Here is a 15,430-nt window from a genome sequence, read left to right as displayed (position 1 = left end):
GGGGTGTGGGAGGGGGTCAGTGCTCTGGGCTGGGGGTGCAGGCTGTCAGGTGGGGCCGGCGACGAGACTTTTTTAACCACTGATGGGACTTTTAGAGGGCCAGTCGACTGCACTGACCAGAACCATCGTGACCCAGTGCCTTACATTCCACGACCCAGTACTGGGTCACAACCCACGGTTTGAAAACCACTGTTTTATACAATCTATCACCAGTTCAACTGCATTAATGCTGTATCAATAATTAGTGTGCTTGTTTCTTTATGATTACTGCTCATGCAGATATAGTCGTATCCTGTAATAAATTCACTTATAACCTGATATAAGCCTCTATGTTGATCATGGTGACAATGGTCAGAGAGAAAAGCCAGTGGTAGGGAGTCCCATGGGTTAACCCCGCTAATTCCCTGTAACAGGGAGTGCCATGGGTTAACACTGCTACTCCCCAGTACTGTAACTAAATGCTTAAGCATCACTTTAAACACAAGACTTCAGTGACTTTGCTGCTCAGGCGTTTACATTTCTGCAGGCCTTTAAATGCTTTGCTGAACCAGAGATCCAAAGAAGGGGGCAGACAGTCACACAGGGGGTGCCTCCTGTGATGAGCTTTCAGATCAGTGAGGAAATGGAAGGCGAGAGCAGCCTCGCGAGTTCGAAATGAGCCAAAGCTTTGTCTGGACTAGGGAAAGAGGCTGCCTTGCTTTAAACAGGGGATCTCATGGGTGATCTAAGCCATCTGAGCCATATCAGAGCTACAACTGGCCTGGCCTGTGTTAGGATGTTAACACCGGTGAGCTCACACACGTTAACAACACCACACCTTTCCTTCTAGTGAGACAGAGCCCTAAAGTGTTTGTGTCCCTGCTGTGTGGGATGAGCGTGTGTATGTATGTTATAACTACACACTGTCCCGCCTGAGTGCATGGCAACATTTAAAGCTGTGTCCCCCAGGAAATGCGCTGGGGGGATGGGGCTGTACCTAGGCCCTGCTCTGTCCCTCCCCTGTTACCCACCACAGCTGGGCCCAAGAGGTGAGGTCCTGCCTGGCTTCACTTTCCCCATGCGCTGTTCCAGAGAAGGGGAAGGGCCGGACTGCAGGGCGGGACCTGAGGGGAGTTGTATTGAGCCAGCCGCAGAGCAGAGGGAAGGGAAGGGAAGAAAGAGGCGCACAAAGAGGGGGGCTGGCAGGAAGAGGGGGAGCTAGGAGCCCACAGAAGGTGAGACAGCAGCTGAGACACAGGGCGAGAGACGGGGGATCTGCGTGTGCCCACAGCTTGCTGCCCCTTCCCGCAGACCATCAGCCCCCCTGAGCGCAGCACAGCCTGGGAGAAGGTAAGAGATTCCTCCTGGCCAGGATTTCCCTTCTCCCCTGAATTCTCCCATGCCCACTTAGAAGTCTGCTGCTGGGCTCTGATTCCGGTGTCCTCTGGTCCTATGTGCATGTAACACCGACAGCCCATGCAGACTCTCTGTCTCTCAGTGCCACTAGATGGGACACAACACCACAGCCAGGAGGTGTGTGGATTACACATGGAGCCAGGATGGGTCAGAGAAAGCTGTGGGCTCTCCGTCTTCCTGCCAGGCCTTTGGGGCAGCTGCAGGGCTCCTCCTGGCTCCCCCGGCCTAGAGGACATGAGGAGAGAGGGCTCAGTCTGAGCACTGCTCTGCCCAGTCACAGCTGATGTGTTGTCCTATCAGGGAGCAGGGTGCTAGGCTAGCTCGAAAATCTCCCAGTGTATCGGTGTCTTCATGGGAGCTGAGATCTCCCATGGACCCCGCTTCTTCCAAGGACAGGAGAGTCCTGCCCTTAATCTACATGGGCCCAGTAAACCGGGAATAGGACCCAGGAGATTGGTCACCCCATTCCTGGTGTGACCCGCTACCTCACATTGTCACCCCAGCCCTTTCAAGGAGAGCTGGTTTCCCTCATTTCTCTAATTCAATTTCCTGGCAGGAAGGAGGAGGATTTGTCAGTGTGCACAGATGTCTAAAGAGTAGGCAGGGCCAGCAAGGGGAATGGAAACTTACAGACTCTACCAGGCAAGGCATGAAAATTTATTTAAGTTTCTATATTACACCTGAGCCCTTCTATAAAAGGAGAGAAAGAAACAGAGACAGGAAACAGGAAACAGCAAGAGACTGGTACATCTTCTCTGCTTTGCAGAATTAGCCACTGACTTCACCCTGGGCAAACTTTGCTCTGAATGTTTGGTAAGTGATACCCCTCTGGTCTGTTGGTGCCCTAACCTCTAGACCCAGAGACAATTTTTTATTTCAGAAGGTGGAGAAAGCTACTTGGGGGCAGGCTGTTCTAGATTTGATTTTGACAAAGAGGGAGGAACTGGTTGAGAATTTGAAAGTTGAAGACAACTTGGGTGAAAGTGATCATGCAATGGTGGAGTTCATGATTCTAAGAAATGGTATGAGGGAGAACAGCAAAATAAAGACAATGGATTTCAAAGAGGCAGACTGTAGCAAACTCAGGGAGCTGGTAAGTCAGATTCCATGGGAAGTAAGTCTAAGGAGAAAGACAACTGAAGACAGCTGGCAGTTTTTCAAAGAGACATTATTAAGGGCACAAGAGCAAATGATCCCACTGTGTAGGAAAGACAGGAAGTATGTCAAGAGACCAGCCTGGCTTAACCAAGGGATCTTCAATGATCTAAAACTCAAAAAAGAGTCCTACAAAAAGTGGAAACTCTGTCAAATGACAAAGGATGAATATAAACAACTAACACACGTCTGTAGGGAAAAAATTCGAAAATCCAAGGCACTAAAAAAGATCAAACTACNCCCTACTCTCCAGCGTATCTACCACTCCTCCCAGTTTAGTGTCATCTGCAAACTTGCTGAGGGTGCAGTCCACACCATCCTCCAGATCATTAATGAAGATATTGAACAAAACCGGCCTCAGAACTGACTCTTGGGGCACTCTGCTTGATACCGGCTGCCAACTAGACATGGAACCAGCTATTGATCACAACTCGTTGAGGCTGACAATCTAGCCAGCTTTCTAGCCACCTTATAGTCCATTCATCCAGCCCATACTTCTTTAACTTGCTGGTCGTCGAGATCAAACCTGTTACCTCGGGAGCTCAATGCATGAGCCTCCATTGCAGGTGCTAAAAAATACATTTTTCTTAGTCAGGGCTAGCAGATGCATCAATCTCTAGCTGCTCTAGCTGCCACTAGAAGGAGACAGAAAGCCACACCACGCAGGCATGGGTTACGTTTGCAGGTAGTTTGTGGTAGTGTTTGTCCATGGGCCCCCTTCCGAGCTCCATTCCAGAGCCCCTACCAGTGACCTCGCACATATAAAGGAGCTCCAGGCAGTAACCTGGTTTGCAGGTACCTAACACTGCTGCTGCTCCATCAGACTAACTGGGGGCTCATGGTGACATTCTGTGACCATGGAATCTGAGCACCATCCATATTGCTTTACAACACCTGTCATGCATGTCAGTGACTCTGCTCCTGCAACTTGCCAGGGCTCCTTCTGGGTATTTTGGTACACCGCTAGGGAAATCCTAAGGCTCTGCGGGGGAAAAAAGTGGCCTTGTAATTGAAGGCTATATCATCATAATGGATCTCCACAGGGAGGCTGAGGGACATGAGAGACGCACTTTGACAGTGGACGTCATGGATACTGCTGCCAGCAAAGGAATATTGAGACATGGGAACATTAAGTCCCATTCGAAGTTAAGGAGTCACAGACCTGTCTGCCCTTGTCCTCTCCAGCATCACTCAGTCCTGTCTCTCTACTCGCTGTCCCAGTCCCAGCTGTGAGAAGCAATTGCAGGAAAAGTCCTGCTCAGCCGTGGGTTGGAGCATACTCAATACAGTCACCCTTCAAGAGTTTAGTTGTCAAATTCTTAGGCTCCACAGCTGCAATCAGGAATTTTATTTTGCGAGTGGGGCAGGCTGGGTTGCATTGGGAAGAATTTTAAGTTGGCCAGACTGAGGTGGATTTTCACAGAGGTGGCCAGGGCATCTCCCTGGCATGTCCACCTGCCAAAGCTCAGGTGTTGAGGTACCTGTTCCAAAGCTTGGTGGCACTAGAGCTTCTAAGTTAAACCATTGCAAGAATTTTTCATATGGAAAAAACAATGTGTTTTTTTTTCTCCCATAGCCTCCCTCTCTGAAATGGCCTGAATCATTCTGAGCTGAAACTTTCCAAAAAACTTCAGCCTGAGGCAGACGCCTGTTCTGGGAAACTTCAGCTTGAATGATTAAAGTTTGGCAAAGTTATACGCAAGTGAAACAGGGTCTTATAAAGTAAAATGTTAGGCATCCATAACTAGGTGGCGCTACCAGCTCTTTCTGTGTGTAAATCTACAGTCGAGTGGACAGAGATTTCATTTTCAGCTTGAGTAGACATACCCACCCCAGCGTGGACACTCAGGTGCAGGCTTGGAAAAACTGAGTCCACAAGCTCAAGTCTCACAGGCCCAGGTTTACAATGCAGTGTAGACATTCCCTCTCCGACCTCGATAGCCGCAGGTGCAGCCTTGTCCCCTTAACTGGCCCAGCTGGGAGCTGCTGTTCTGGCTCAGGGGAGGGAGGGGATTGGACCTACTTCAGTTATAAGGGCCAGACACCCTGTGACAGACAGAAGAGTAAAACGATTGACACCAATCCCATGGCAAAGGAAGACTGGATCTGGGTAGAGAACAGGTGGCATTTCCTTCCTTCTCACATGTAAGGTGACAAGAGAGAGAAAGACTAAGATTTGGGTATAGGAGAGAACTGCTACTTTTTTTTCCCTGTTAAATGAAGATTATTTTTAATAAGGCTGGAACCAGACAAAACTGAGGTCAAATTCCCAGCATCTGCAATTTCTTTTGATCACCCTCCAGGAAAAGCTTAAGGGGACACTGTCTGATGAAATATTAAACACACGTTCCTCACCTGTGTCTTTATTAACACCAGGCAGAGGTGTGAATTCTCAGCAACACTATGGCCTGGCCTACACTTAACAATTAGATTGACCAAGATACGTTTCATAGGGCTGTGAAAAATGTCACACCCTGAGCACTGTAATTAGGTTGACCTAAGTCCTGGGGTAGATGTGCCTAGAAGATGGAAGAATTCTTCTGTCAACCTAGCTCCTGTCTCTCGGAAAAGAAGATTAATGACATCAATGGAAAACCCCTTTTGCTGATGTACTAAGCATCTATACTAAAGCGCTACAGCTGCAGTACTGGAACACCCAGATTGGCGATATGGCCTTTGGGTCTGTCTGCACTATGGAGACTGCATATCAGTGTAGCTACAGCGCTGTAGCTAGGTTGGCATAAAAAAGTAGATACATCCATACACACGGAAAGGGTTTTTCCATTGCTGCAGGAACACCACTTCCCCGCGTGATGGTAGCTATGTCAACAGAAGCATTCTTCCATCACTCTAGCTACGCCTGCTCTGGGGTTATGTCAGCATAGCTAAGTTGGTCAGGGGTGTGCCAGATCTGTGACAAGTCTACCTGTTTCAAACTCTGGGGCTCTTAAAGCACACTACTGGGGCCAAACCCCTTATCTAGAGCCTTTTCTTGGGAGGTGGGGCGCTGCAGGCCACCTGCCCTGCACTGCAGAACTTGTTCTGTTGCACAACTCCATCTCCCAGCCATGCAGGGCTCAGTATATACCCATTGTTTCATAGGGGTGGGGCAGCCATGAAGGGTCATTACAAAGTCAGTAGACCCTGCTTATCATCTCGACGTCTCTCTGTTCTAGTGCTCTACAGGGTATTAAGCTCCTCTCTCAGCAGGGAAGATGTCTGAGTATTGCCTCACAACAGGGTGGATTAAACTGGATTTCAACGCAGGCCACAAAATGATGAATAGAATCCACCATGGAAGCCTGCAAACAAAATGGATGGTGTACACCTCACAGAAACATACAAAATGTCTGATGTATAGCTGTTACAGACATACTAAATGGCTGAAGTATCGCAGATACAGACACACAAAATGGCTGACATAACTTGGGTCAGACCTTACACAATCCATCACATCCACATTCTGAGCAGTTAGACAATAAGAGCCTGGGAGCTGTAGCCTGCTGCTCAGTGACCCAGATGTCAGGTCTTGCTGCTTTAATGCAGGACCCTGAGCTGAAGTCAGAGTCTGTCTACACGTGGAGCTAGGGTGCGATGCCCAGCTTGCAGAGACATCCTCACACTCGTTCCCATGGAGCTAGCACACTAAATATAGCTATGTAGCTGTGGTAACATGGACAGTAGCGTCATGGGCTAGCCGTCCTGAGTGCAAAATGTATGGATGTAGCCTGAGCTGCAGTCTAAGCTACTGCTGATGCATTTACACATTGATTGGTTTAATGCTGAGTCTACATTTGCCTGGGTGTCTGGGAACTGCCGACTCTGCTCAGACTGACCTGAGGTACTGGGATTGTAATCACAGGTTGTTGGGCTCTGATGATGACTGGGGTTCATATGATGCGATGTGCCAGGGAGTCACTGTTGATTTTCTCTATATTCCATACCCTGAATGCACATTGGTTACCATCTCACTGCTCCATGTGCTCGATGCTTGTGGTTTGATCATCACTCTAAAACTTGGAGAAGTGCATTGGAGAAGTACAACAGTAAACTGCTGTAGAATTTAATCTGATGCTTTGTGCCTCCGAGCTGTATTACTCTTAGGAAAACAGGGATTAAGGGGCATAAACTGGATCCGTGCTTGGACTCCAGACCTGCAGGTTGTGTATTTGGATTGGATATTTATATCTTAGGAACGGGGTTGGATAATTGGTTGGATATCAAGAATACTCAGAGTTGTCATAATTAGCCATAACAAAAATGTTGGTGGGGATATTAAACATTGACCAAAGGCTAATCCCCTGGTTCTTGTATTATGTGAAGGGGTAAATAACACCTCCTTACGCACTTTCTACACACCAGTTATGACTCAGGCTCTAGAGAGTCACAATGAGATTACTCAGTTAGGGCAAACTGTCCAGAATGCAGCAGACAATCCCCAAAGATTTTAATTTGTACTTGAATACTTAGGCTGGGAGGGTATTCCCAGTGCCTATAGCTAAAAAACCCAGTACCTATTCCATTTTAAATTTACAAAGATAATTTTTACTGTTTTTCTCTCTTTAATTAAAAGTTTCTTGTTTAAGAACCTGATTGTTTTATCTCTGGTGTAGAGAACGACCCCAGGGACTGGCCGTCTGCGTATTCACCAGGGACTTTGGTGGGGAAAGGAGGGGAAAAAGTTTAGGATGGCGAGAGAAATGTCTAATTCTCTCTGTGTAGGTTTACTGTCTTCTACTCGAGAATCTGGCGAAGGCAGAGAGGGAGGAGAAACAGGTGAATTTCCTTTCTGTTTGTGATTCAAGAGAGTTTGAATCACAGTGATCTTTCCAGGTGACCAGGGAGAGGAAGCCGGAGAGGCCGTGGGAATCGGTGGGGAGAAGGTTTTACTTTCCTTGCGCGTATAGATCCCAGAGGATCTGGGCGTTTTGGGTCCTACCGCGGCAGAGTTTTGGGGACTAGAATGTACCAGGCCCACTGAATCCGTTGGTGACGCAGCCGTACACGGTTTAGTATGGCAATTTGAGCCTTAGAGGAATTCATGACTGGTACTCACTTTGAATGCTAGGTGTTCAAAGTGGCGCGTTAATGCTACTCATGACAGTGTTGTTTACAAGGAGGAGGGAAGAAAAATCTTTCTCTTATTGTGGTTGAAAACTGTTATTTAGTGTCCCCCCTCAGTCTGCTTTCTTCTCCAGACTTTAATCCCAGCATCCCTTTCTGCAGACTTCCTTCCATACTCATTTTCCATTTTGAAGCTGTGCAACTGATTTTCCTTCCTAAGTGAGCCCTTGCATTTGTCCTTATTGAATTCATCCTATTTACTTCAGACCATTTCTCCAGTTTGTCCAGATCACTTTGAATTTTAATCCTATCCTGCAAAAACTCGCGTCCCTCGCCAGTTGTATCATCCACAAACTTTATCCTGTACTCTCTGTGCCAGGATCTAAATCATTGATGAAGACATTGAACAGAACTGAACCCAGAACTGATCCCTGCGGGACCCCACTCGTTATGCTCTTGCAGCATGACTCTGAACCACTGATAACTACTCTCTGGGAGTGGTTTTCCAGCCACTTATGCACCCACCTTATAGTAGCTCTGTAACGTTGCACTCCACAATGTTTTATGGAAATATGCTCATGAGTGTGAATAGAATGTAACTGGAAAATGCTTCATGCAAAAGGTCTCTTGTATTATTACAAAGCTTATGATCTACTGAGTATGTTTATCCCCTTTGTTTGCATGTATTAATTCTATGTCTAGAGTTAGGAGAATAACATATAAACTTGTGTTACTGATGTAAACATAGCAAGTGGAAGCCACTAAGGGTCCTTTAGAATCAATGACCTGTAAATGTCTCTGTTTACCTGCAAACCTTCCTGGGTACATGCAGGCCAGCCCTGGAAGAAGGGAGGCTGGGGTCTCACGGGACATGTGAACCTGTCACCTGATACTGGAATCCATCTTAAATCTGGTACTTGTCCATTTAGAAGGACGGGTGGGGACCCAGGGAGACAAAAGATTCCCACTTTGTGCCAAAGCTATGAAAGGGGGTGGAGCAGGACAAAGGAGGCTGCCACTCATGAGAACACCCCTGTTCTCCACCTAAGATGTCTGCTGGAACTAACAAGGACTGTACCAGGGGAAAAATTTGGGTGCAGACTAGGAAGGAGTCGAGTCTGCGAAAGAAGCTTATTGGAACATCTCTGAGGGTGAGACTTTACCTATAATCAGTTTCTTAATGTGTTAGGCTTAGACTTGCGTGTTTTGGCATTATATTGCTTGGTGACTTCCTTTGTTCCGTCTGTTATTACGTGAAACCACTTAAATCCTATTTTTATACCCAATAAAATCACTTTTGTTTATTAGTAAACCTAGAGTAAGTGATTAATACCTGGGGGAGCAAACAGCTGTGCGTCTCTCTCTATCAGTGTTATAGAGGGCGGACAATTTATGTGTTTATCCTGTATAAGCTTTATACAGAGTAAAACTGATTTATTTGGGGTTTGGATCCCATTGGGAACTGAGTGTCTGGGTGCTGCAGATAGGTGGCCTGCTGAGCAATTTTTGGTTAAAGTCTGCAGCTTTCGGGGCATGGAGCAGACCTGGGTCTGTGTTGTAGCAACCTTGCATGTCTGGCTCAACAAGGCAGAGTTCTGGAGTCCAAGCTGTCAGGGAAGATGGGCTCAGAGGTAACTTCAGCACATCAGGTGACAGTCCCAAGGGGGTGGGGGTTCTCCATGACTGAACCCGTCACAAGCTCCATCTAGGTTGCATTTCCCTAGATTGTTTATGAGGTCATGTGAGACAGTATCAAAAGCTTTACTAAAGTCAAGATATACCACATCTACCACTTCCCCCATCCACAAGGCTTGTTACCCTGTCAAAGAAAGCTATCACGTTGGTTTGACATGATTCGTTCTTGAGAAATCCATGCTGACTGTTACTTTTCACCTTGTTATCTTCTAGATGTTTGCAAACTGATTGCTTAATTATTGGCTCCATTATCTTTCCTGGTACAGAAGTTAAGCTGACTAGCCTGTAATTCCCCGAGTTGTCCTTATTTGCTTTTTTATAGATTGGTGCTATATTTGCCATTTACCAGTCATCTGGAATTTCTCTCTTCTTCCTTGACTTTTGGCTCAGATCTCTCCTCAGTCAGCTCCTTGAGTATTCTAGGGCACATTCCATCAGGCCCTGGTGATGTGAAGATATCTAACTTGTCTAAGTCATTTTTAAGTTGTTCTTTTCCTATTTTAGCCTCTGTTCCTACCTCATTTTCACTGGCATTCACTGTGTTAGACATCCAATCACCACCAACCTTCTTGGTGAAAAGCGAAACAAAGATGTCATTAAGCACCTCTGCCATTCCCACATTTTCTGTTATTGTCTTTCCCCCGTCATTGAGTAACGGGCCTACTCTGTCCTTGGGCTTCCTCTTGCTTCTAATGTATTTGTAGAATGTTTTCTTAGTACCCTTTATGTCTCTAGCTAGTTTGATCTCATTTTGTGCCTTGGCCTCTGAGGATAGGACAACAAGCAGTTTAGGTTGGATATTAGAAACAAGTTCCTGTTGGGATGGTTAGGCACTGGAATAGATTCCCTAGGGAGGTTGTGGCATCTCCATCACTGGAGGTTTTTAAGAGCAGGTTGGACAAACACCTGTCAGGATAGTCTAGATAATAGTCAGTCCTGCCATGAGTGCAGGGGACTGGACGAGACGACCTCTGCCCAAGTAGGTTTTTATTCTGGTTATTGTGTTTTAGGGCTGCAGTGAGGGGAGAGGGATAAATAGGGTGGTTGATGGGGAGGAGTTGGGGCACACCTCAGGGGCAAGGGGTGGGGATTAGAGGGGTGGGATGCTAGGATGGGTGACACACAGGTGAGTGGCAGGGAAAGGGGGAGGGATGAGGGGTGAAGGAGTGTGTCAGCCCCACATAGTCTCCTCCCAGGTGTGTACCAGAATCCGGGAGTGTCAGACTCCTTCTCCCGACTAGCCCTCATGTCAGCCAGGATCTGGGAGAAGGGGCAGCCTGCCCCCATATGGGAGTTGGGAATTAGGAGTGGTTTACTCTTGGCGGGGGGCTGTCTGAGCCTCTCTCCCTTTCCCCCTGTGCCTGTGCTGGGTGGGCCTTGGCTTTCACTCTCATCTCCAACACATCCCAAAACACAACACATACTCCAGACATCACCAGATATCCCTCATGGCGACATCCTTGTCTCCTGGCTCTGCAGAGCAGCGCATCTGATGGCCCCATAGTTTACTCCTGGGAGAATTTGGTGCCAAAATATAAAAAAATATGCACAGCTTGTTAATTACACATGTGCAGTAGCACAGAATTCCCCCAGGAATAATAGTCCATGCACCGGGGAGGTTAACCTGTACTAACAGTGCTTAAGGTTTGTGCCCAGTGGGGACGGGGATGCAAGTTTCAGCACACAGGCTAGTGGGGATGAAACCAGCCCCATGGGTGCAAGTCTGTAAGTTGCTACCTGAATAGTTTTATTTTTTTAAGGCTGCATTTACACTAACTGAAACATGTCTTTTCCTTTTCTTGTTTTGGGAAGAAGGAATCTCTTGTAGGTGCCAGGATATGGAGTCCGCCCCAGTGCTCAGGAAGGATATGGAGTTAATCTCAGCTCGCATGGAAGCTCTGGATCTAAGGTTGGACCCAAAGGAATTCTTCAATGGCTCCATAGAGGCATTTGAAGAGATCATGGATCTTTTCGAAGACAAAGAACAGGCTGAAGTGGCTTCTATAGCGCAGGCGGAGCTGGAGTCGTTCAAATCCACCATGCTTAACATCGCCATCACGGGGGAGACAGGTGCTGGGAAATCATCCTTCATCAACGCCCTCCGGAAACTGACCGCTGAGGATGACGGGGCTGCCCCAACTGGGGTGACAGAAACGACGACAGAGCCGACTGTTTATCCCTATCCGAACCACCCCAATGTGAGGCTGTGGGACCTGCCTGGCATTGGTGCCCTGGATTTTCAGCCAAACACATACCTGCAGCAGGTGAACTTCAAACGCTATGACTTCTTCGTGATCATCGCTTCTGAGCGCTTCAAAGACAACCACGCGACCCTGGCCCGGGAGATCGAGAAGATGGGGAAGAGGTTCTATTTTGTGCGCTCCAAGGTGGATGAAGACTTGCGCAATGAAGAAAGAGATTACCCTGGAACATTCAGTCAGGAAAGCGTCCTGCGGCGACTCAGGATGGACTGCAGGAAACACCTGCAAAAGGCAGGGATGAGCCACCCAGAGATTTTCCTTCTCTCCAGCTGTGAATTCACCAAGTATGATGCTCCTGCCCTGGTCAAGGCTTTGCAGGATAATCTCCCAGGTCTGCAGAGACTTGCTTTTCTGCTCAGTCTGCCAAACCTGTCTGCAGAAATCATAGAGGAGAAGAAAGCTGCCCTGAAGAAGCTGATATGGCTAATCTCTCTTGCATCGGCTTTGGTCAATGTCATTCCTATCCCACTGCTCTCTGTTGCTTGTGATATTGGCATCTTGCTAGGATCCATGATTGCCTTCTACAAGTACTTCAGCCTAGATGATGGCTCCTTGGCTAATCTGGCCAGGCAGACTGGGAAACCGATAGCAGAGCTGAAGGCCGTTATCATATCTCCTGGGGCAAAAGAAATAAACAGAGATGTTGTAATCAAACTGCTGCTAAAGACGAGTTTGCCTAAATTAACTGCATTTGTACCAGTGGCTGGTCCCATGTTAACTGCGGGAATCTCCTTTTCAACCACCTACTTCATGCTGTTGAAGTTTGTCAGTGAAGTGGCTGAAGATGCCCAAAGGGTTCGGAAGACCGCTTTGAAGTAAGACAGAAAAAAGCGTAAATGATCAGCAGACGTGTTCACGAATCAGAGACCCAATCCCAGTTGGAGATCAAGACATGACCCTCCCAAATTTTAAAAAAATCAAGCCAAAAAAGAAGAGACATTTTCATTCTTTAATTTTCCGCAGTGAGTCAAGTTTCTAGGTTTTTTAGGCAAAATGTTTTGTCTAATACAGGAAAACCAACAAAATGCACCAAGATCCTCAACTGATGTAAATCAGTGTAGCAACCAACCTTGCCATCAGCTGCTGTCTCGTTAGAACCCTGCCTGCACGACCATCCAGCCAATGCCTGCAGCAGACTTTGTGCACCTTTTAAACGATGCCTTTGATTAGAAGAAGTGCAGACCATGGCTAGCTGGTTTACAAATGAACGAGGGCACTGGAAAAAACAACTCCCAGTAATGTCGACCAAGAGCATTCAAAAATCGCCATTCAGGCCCCTAAAAATCATGAGATTTTAAAACATGTTGTTGTTTTTTATTTGCCTTCTGTTTTAAGAATTTGTTGGGTCACCTTTTTCTGCTGTTCTCCAAAGGTACTAAAAACTAGGGCTGGAAACTTCTTCTTTTGATGAAAGCTGAGACTCTCCCATGATCACACGACTCCAGGAAGCCTAGAATCACAAGAGTTGGCCTCACTCATATATATCAACTGTAGCAATGCTGTGTTTTGCATCAGGTGATCCGAGGAGCAATTGAATCATATCATAATCCCAACAGCTGATGTGGACTCTTGAAGAATCCATCATATTGCTACGAGTTGGACATAGAAGCTAAATTCTATACAATCTATAGCCAGTGCAATTTCATTTATACTATATCAATAATTAGTGTGCTCATTGCTTTATCATTACTGCTCTTGCTGTATAGTCGTATCATATAATAAATTCACCTACAACTTGAATTAAGGCTCTATGTAGAGCATGTATCAGAGGGGTAGCCATGTTAGTCTGGATCTGTAAAAGCAACAAAGAGTCTTGTGGCACCTTATAGACTAACAGACGTTTTGGAGCGTGAGCTTTCATGGGTGAATACCCACTTCGTCAGATGCATAATGTAGAGCATGATGACAATGGTAAGAGAGAAAAATCAAGTGGCAGGGAGCCCTGTGGGTTAACCCTGCTGATTCCCAGTGGTAGGGAGTCCCACTGGTTAACACTGCTAATTCCCAGTGGCAGGGAGTCCCGCTGGCTAAGTTCACTAATTCCCAGTGGCAGAGAGTACCGTGGGTTAACGCTGCTACTCCCCAGTACCATAACAAAACGCTTAAGCATCACTTTAAGCAAAAGACTTCAGTGACTTTGCTGCTCATGGGCTTAAAGTTCTGCAGGTCTTTAAATGCTTTGCTGAACCAGGGCTCCAAAGAAGGGTGCAGACAGTCACACAGGGGGTGCATCCTGTGAGGAGCTTTCAGATCAATGAGGAAATGGAAGGCGAGAGCAGCCTCGTGACTTCCAAAGAAGCCAAAACTTTGTCTGGGCTTGGGGAAAGGGGCTGCCTTGCTTTAAACGGGGGATCTCACGGGGGATCTCAGCCAGCTGAGCGTGTCAGAGCTACAACTGGCCTGGCCTGCGTTAGGATGTTAATACCAGTGAGCTCACACACGTTAACAACACCACACCTTTCCTTCTAGTGTAGACAGAGCCCTAAAGTGTGTGTGTCCCTGCTGTGTGGGATGAGCCCAGCTCTGTGTGTGGTGTGTGTCTCTCTCTGTCCCTCCGGCCCCCTGCTGGAGGGGCTGAGTCCTGCTCTGTGTGTGTGTGTGTGTGTGTGTGTCCTTGTCCCTACTGCCCCCTGCTGGAAGGGACAGACACTGCTGTGTGTGTGTGTGTGTGTGTGTGTGTGTGTCTGTGTCCCTACTGCCCCCTGCTGGAAGGGACAGACACTGCTGTGTGTGTGTGTGTGTGTGTGTGTGTGTGTCTGTCCCTACTGCCCCCTGCTGGAAGGGACAGACACTGCTGTGTGTGTGTGTGTGTGTGTGTCTGTCCCTACTGCCCCCTGCTGGAAGGGACAGACACTGCTCTGTGTGTGTGTGTGTGAGAGAGAGAGCGTTGCCAACTTTCTAATCTCACAAAACCAAACACTCTAGTCCCTGAGGCCCCGTCCCCTGCCCGGTCCATTCCCCTGAGGCCCCATCCCCCACGTCCCTTGGTGTCTCTCTCTCCTGCACCCCCATTCACACTCACTGGGCTGGGGCAGGAGGCTGGAGGCGAGGGGGTGTGAGGGTGTGACCAAATGGGGGGTTTCCTTGGAGTTTTCTGTGTTTTCCAGTGGGTTGCATGCACAGGGGGTGGGACTCAGTGTCCCCGGGTGTTACTGGTTTAACAAGGGGAGGGGAGAGGGAGTTTTTGGGACACAGGACCGGAGAGGGAACTTGGGACCCCGGCTGATGGCCTGGAGGCTGGAGACCCCAGCGACTTGTGACCTGATGACCCGGAGACCCAGCTCAGGAGTCACAGCTGGTTCTGGCCAGTGGGAGGACAATGGGCTGCGGGGAGAGGACCCCAGTGACCTGACCAGCCGCTCCAGACAGAGGGGCCAGAGGGGGGCTGAGAGGAGAGGAGACCCAGGCCTCTGTTTACGACCCTGTTTCCCTGGAGAGAAGACAATGGACAGAGGGGTCTTGGGGCCAGGGGTATCAGAGGCCCAGCTGGGAGCAGGGGGGCTTGGGGCTGGAGAGGGGGAGCAGGCAGAACCCACTGGGATGCAGAGGGACTGGGATGTGCTGGGTTGAGGGAGGCCAGGCCTGAGGCCCTGAGAGTTTCCTGTGCTGGGTTCAACTCTCAATAAACCTCCTGTTTTATGCTGGCTGAGAGTTGCTCCGGGCTAGAGAGCAGGGTTGCATCAACCCCTTTGGGGGTGAGGAGGCCCAGGTGGTCCAGAGCGAGGGGACTCCCTGAGGGGGCCTGTCACGGAACAATCCCCACTCTGAACCTTAGCGTCCAAGAGATGGGGTACCAGCATGAATTCCTCTAAGCTTAATCACCAGCTTAGAACCTGTAGCGCTGCCACCAACCAGGAATT

The 15,430-nt window shown here is 48.1% G+C and overlaps 3 protein-coding genes across 5 annotated transcripts in view; 1 reads left to right on the top strand and 2 right to left on the bottom strand.

Moving 5' to 3' along the window:
• The window catches only part of LOC116838202 (interferon-inducible GTPase 5-like), a 190,562-nt gene that overhangs the window by 120,508 nt on the left and 54,624 nt on the right, over positions 1-15,430 (bottom strand). The gene's annotated exons all lie outside the window — the stretch shown is intronic.
• LOC116838201 (uncharacterized) overlaps positions 1-15,430 on the bottom strand; it is a 49,249-nt gene that overhangs the window by 30,744 nt on the left and 3,075 nt on the right. The window lies entirely within an intron of this gene.
• LOC142047545 (interferon-inducible GTPase 5-like) lies at positions 2,121-13,307 on the top strand. Of its 2 annotated transcripts, none has more exons than XM_075071193.1 (2): positions 2,121-2,208; positions 11,125-13,307. In XM_075071193.1, the coding sequence occupies exons 1-2, from the start codon at positions 2,202-2,204 to the stop codon at positions 12,387-12,389; spliced, it is 1,272 nt and encodes a 423-aa protein (XP_074927294.1). In that variant the 5' UTR covers positions 2,121-2,201; the 3' UTR covers positions 12,390-13,307. The 2 variants fall into 2 exon arrangements, with proteins under 2 accessions (XP_074927294.1, XP_074927295.1); XM_075071194.1 differs by lacking the exon at positions 2,121-2,208 and adding an exon at positions 8,000-8,765.

This window comes from Chelonoidis abingdonii, chromosome 11 (assembly GCF_003597395.2).
Source record: "Chelonoidis abingdonii isolate Lonesome George chromosome 11, CheloAbing_2.0, whole genome shotgun sequence".
In the NCBI taxonomy this organism is placed as follows: domain Eukaryota; kingdom Metazoa; phylum Chordata; order Testudines; family Testudinidae; genus Chelonoidis; species Chelonoidis abingdonii.
This window is presented reverse-complemented; position numbering and strand designations above follow the sequence as displayed.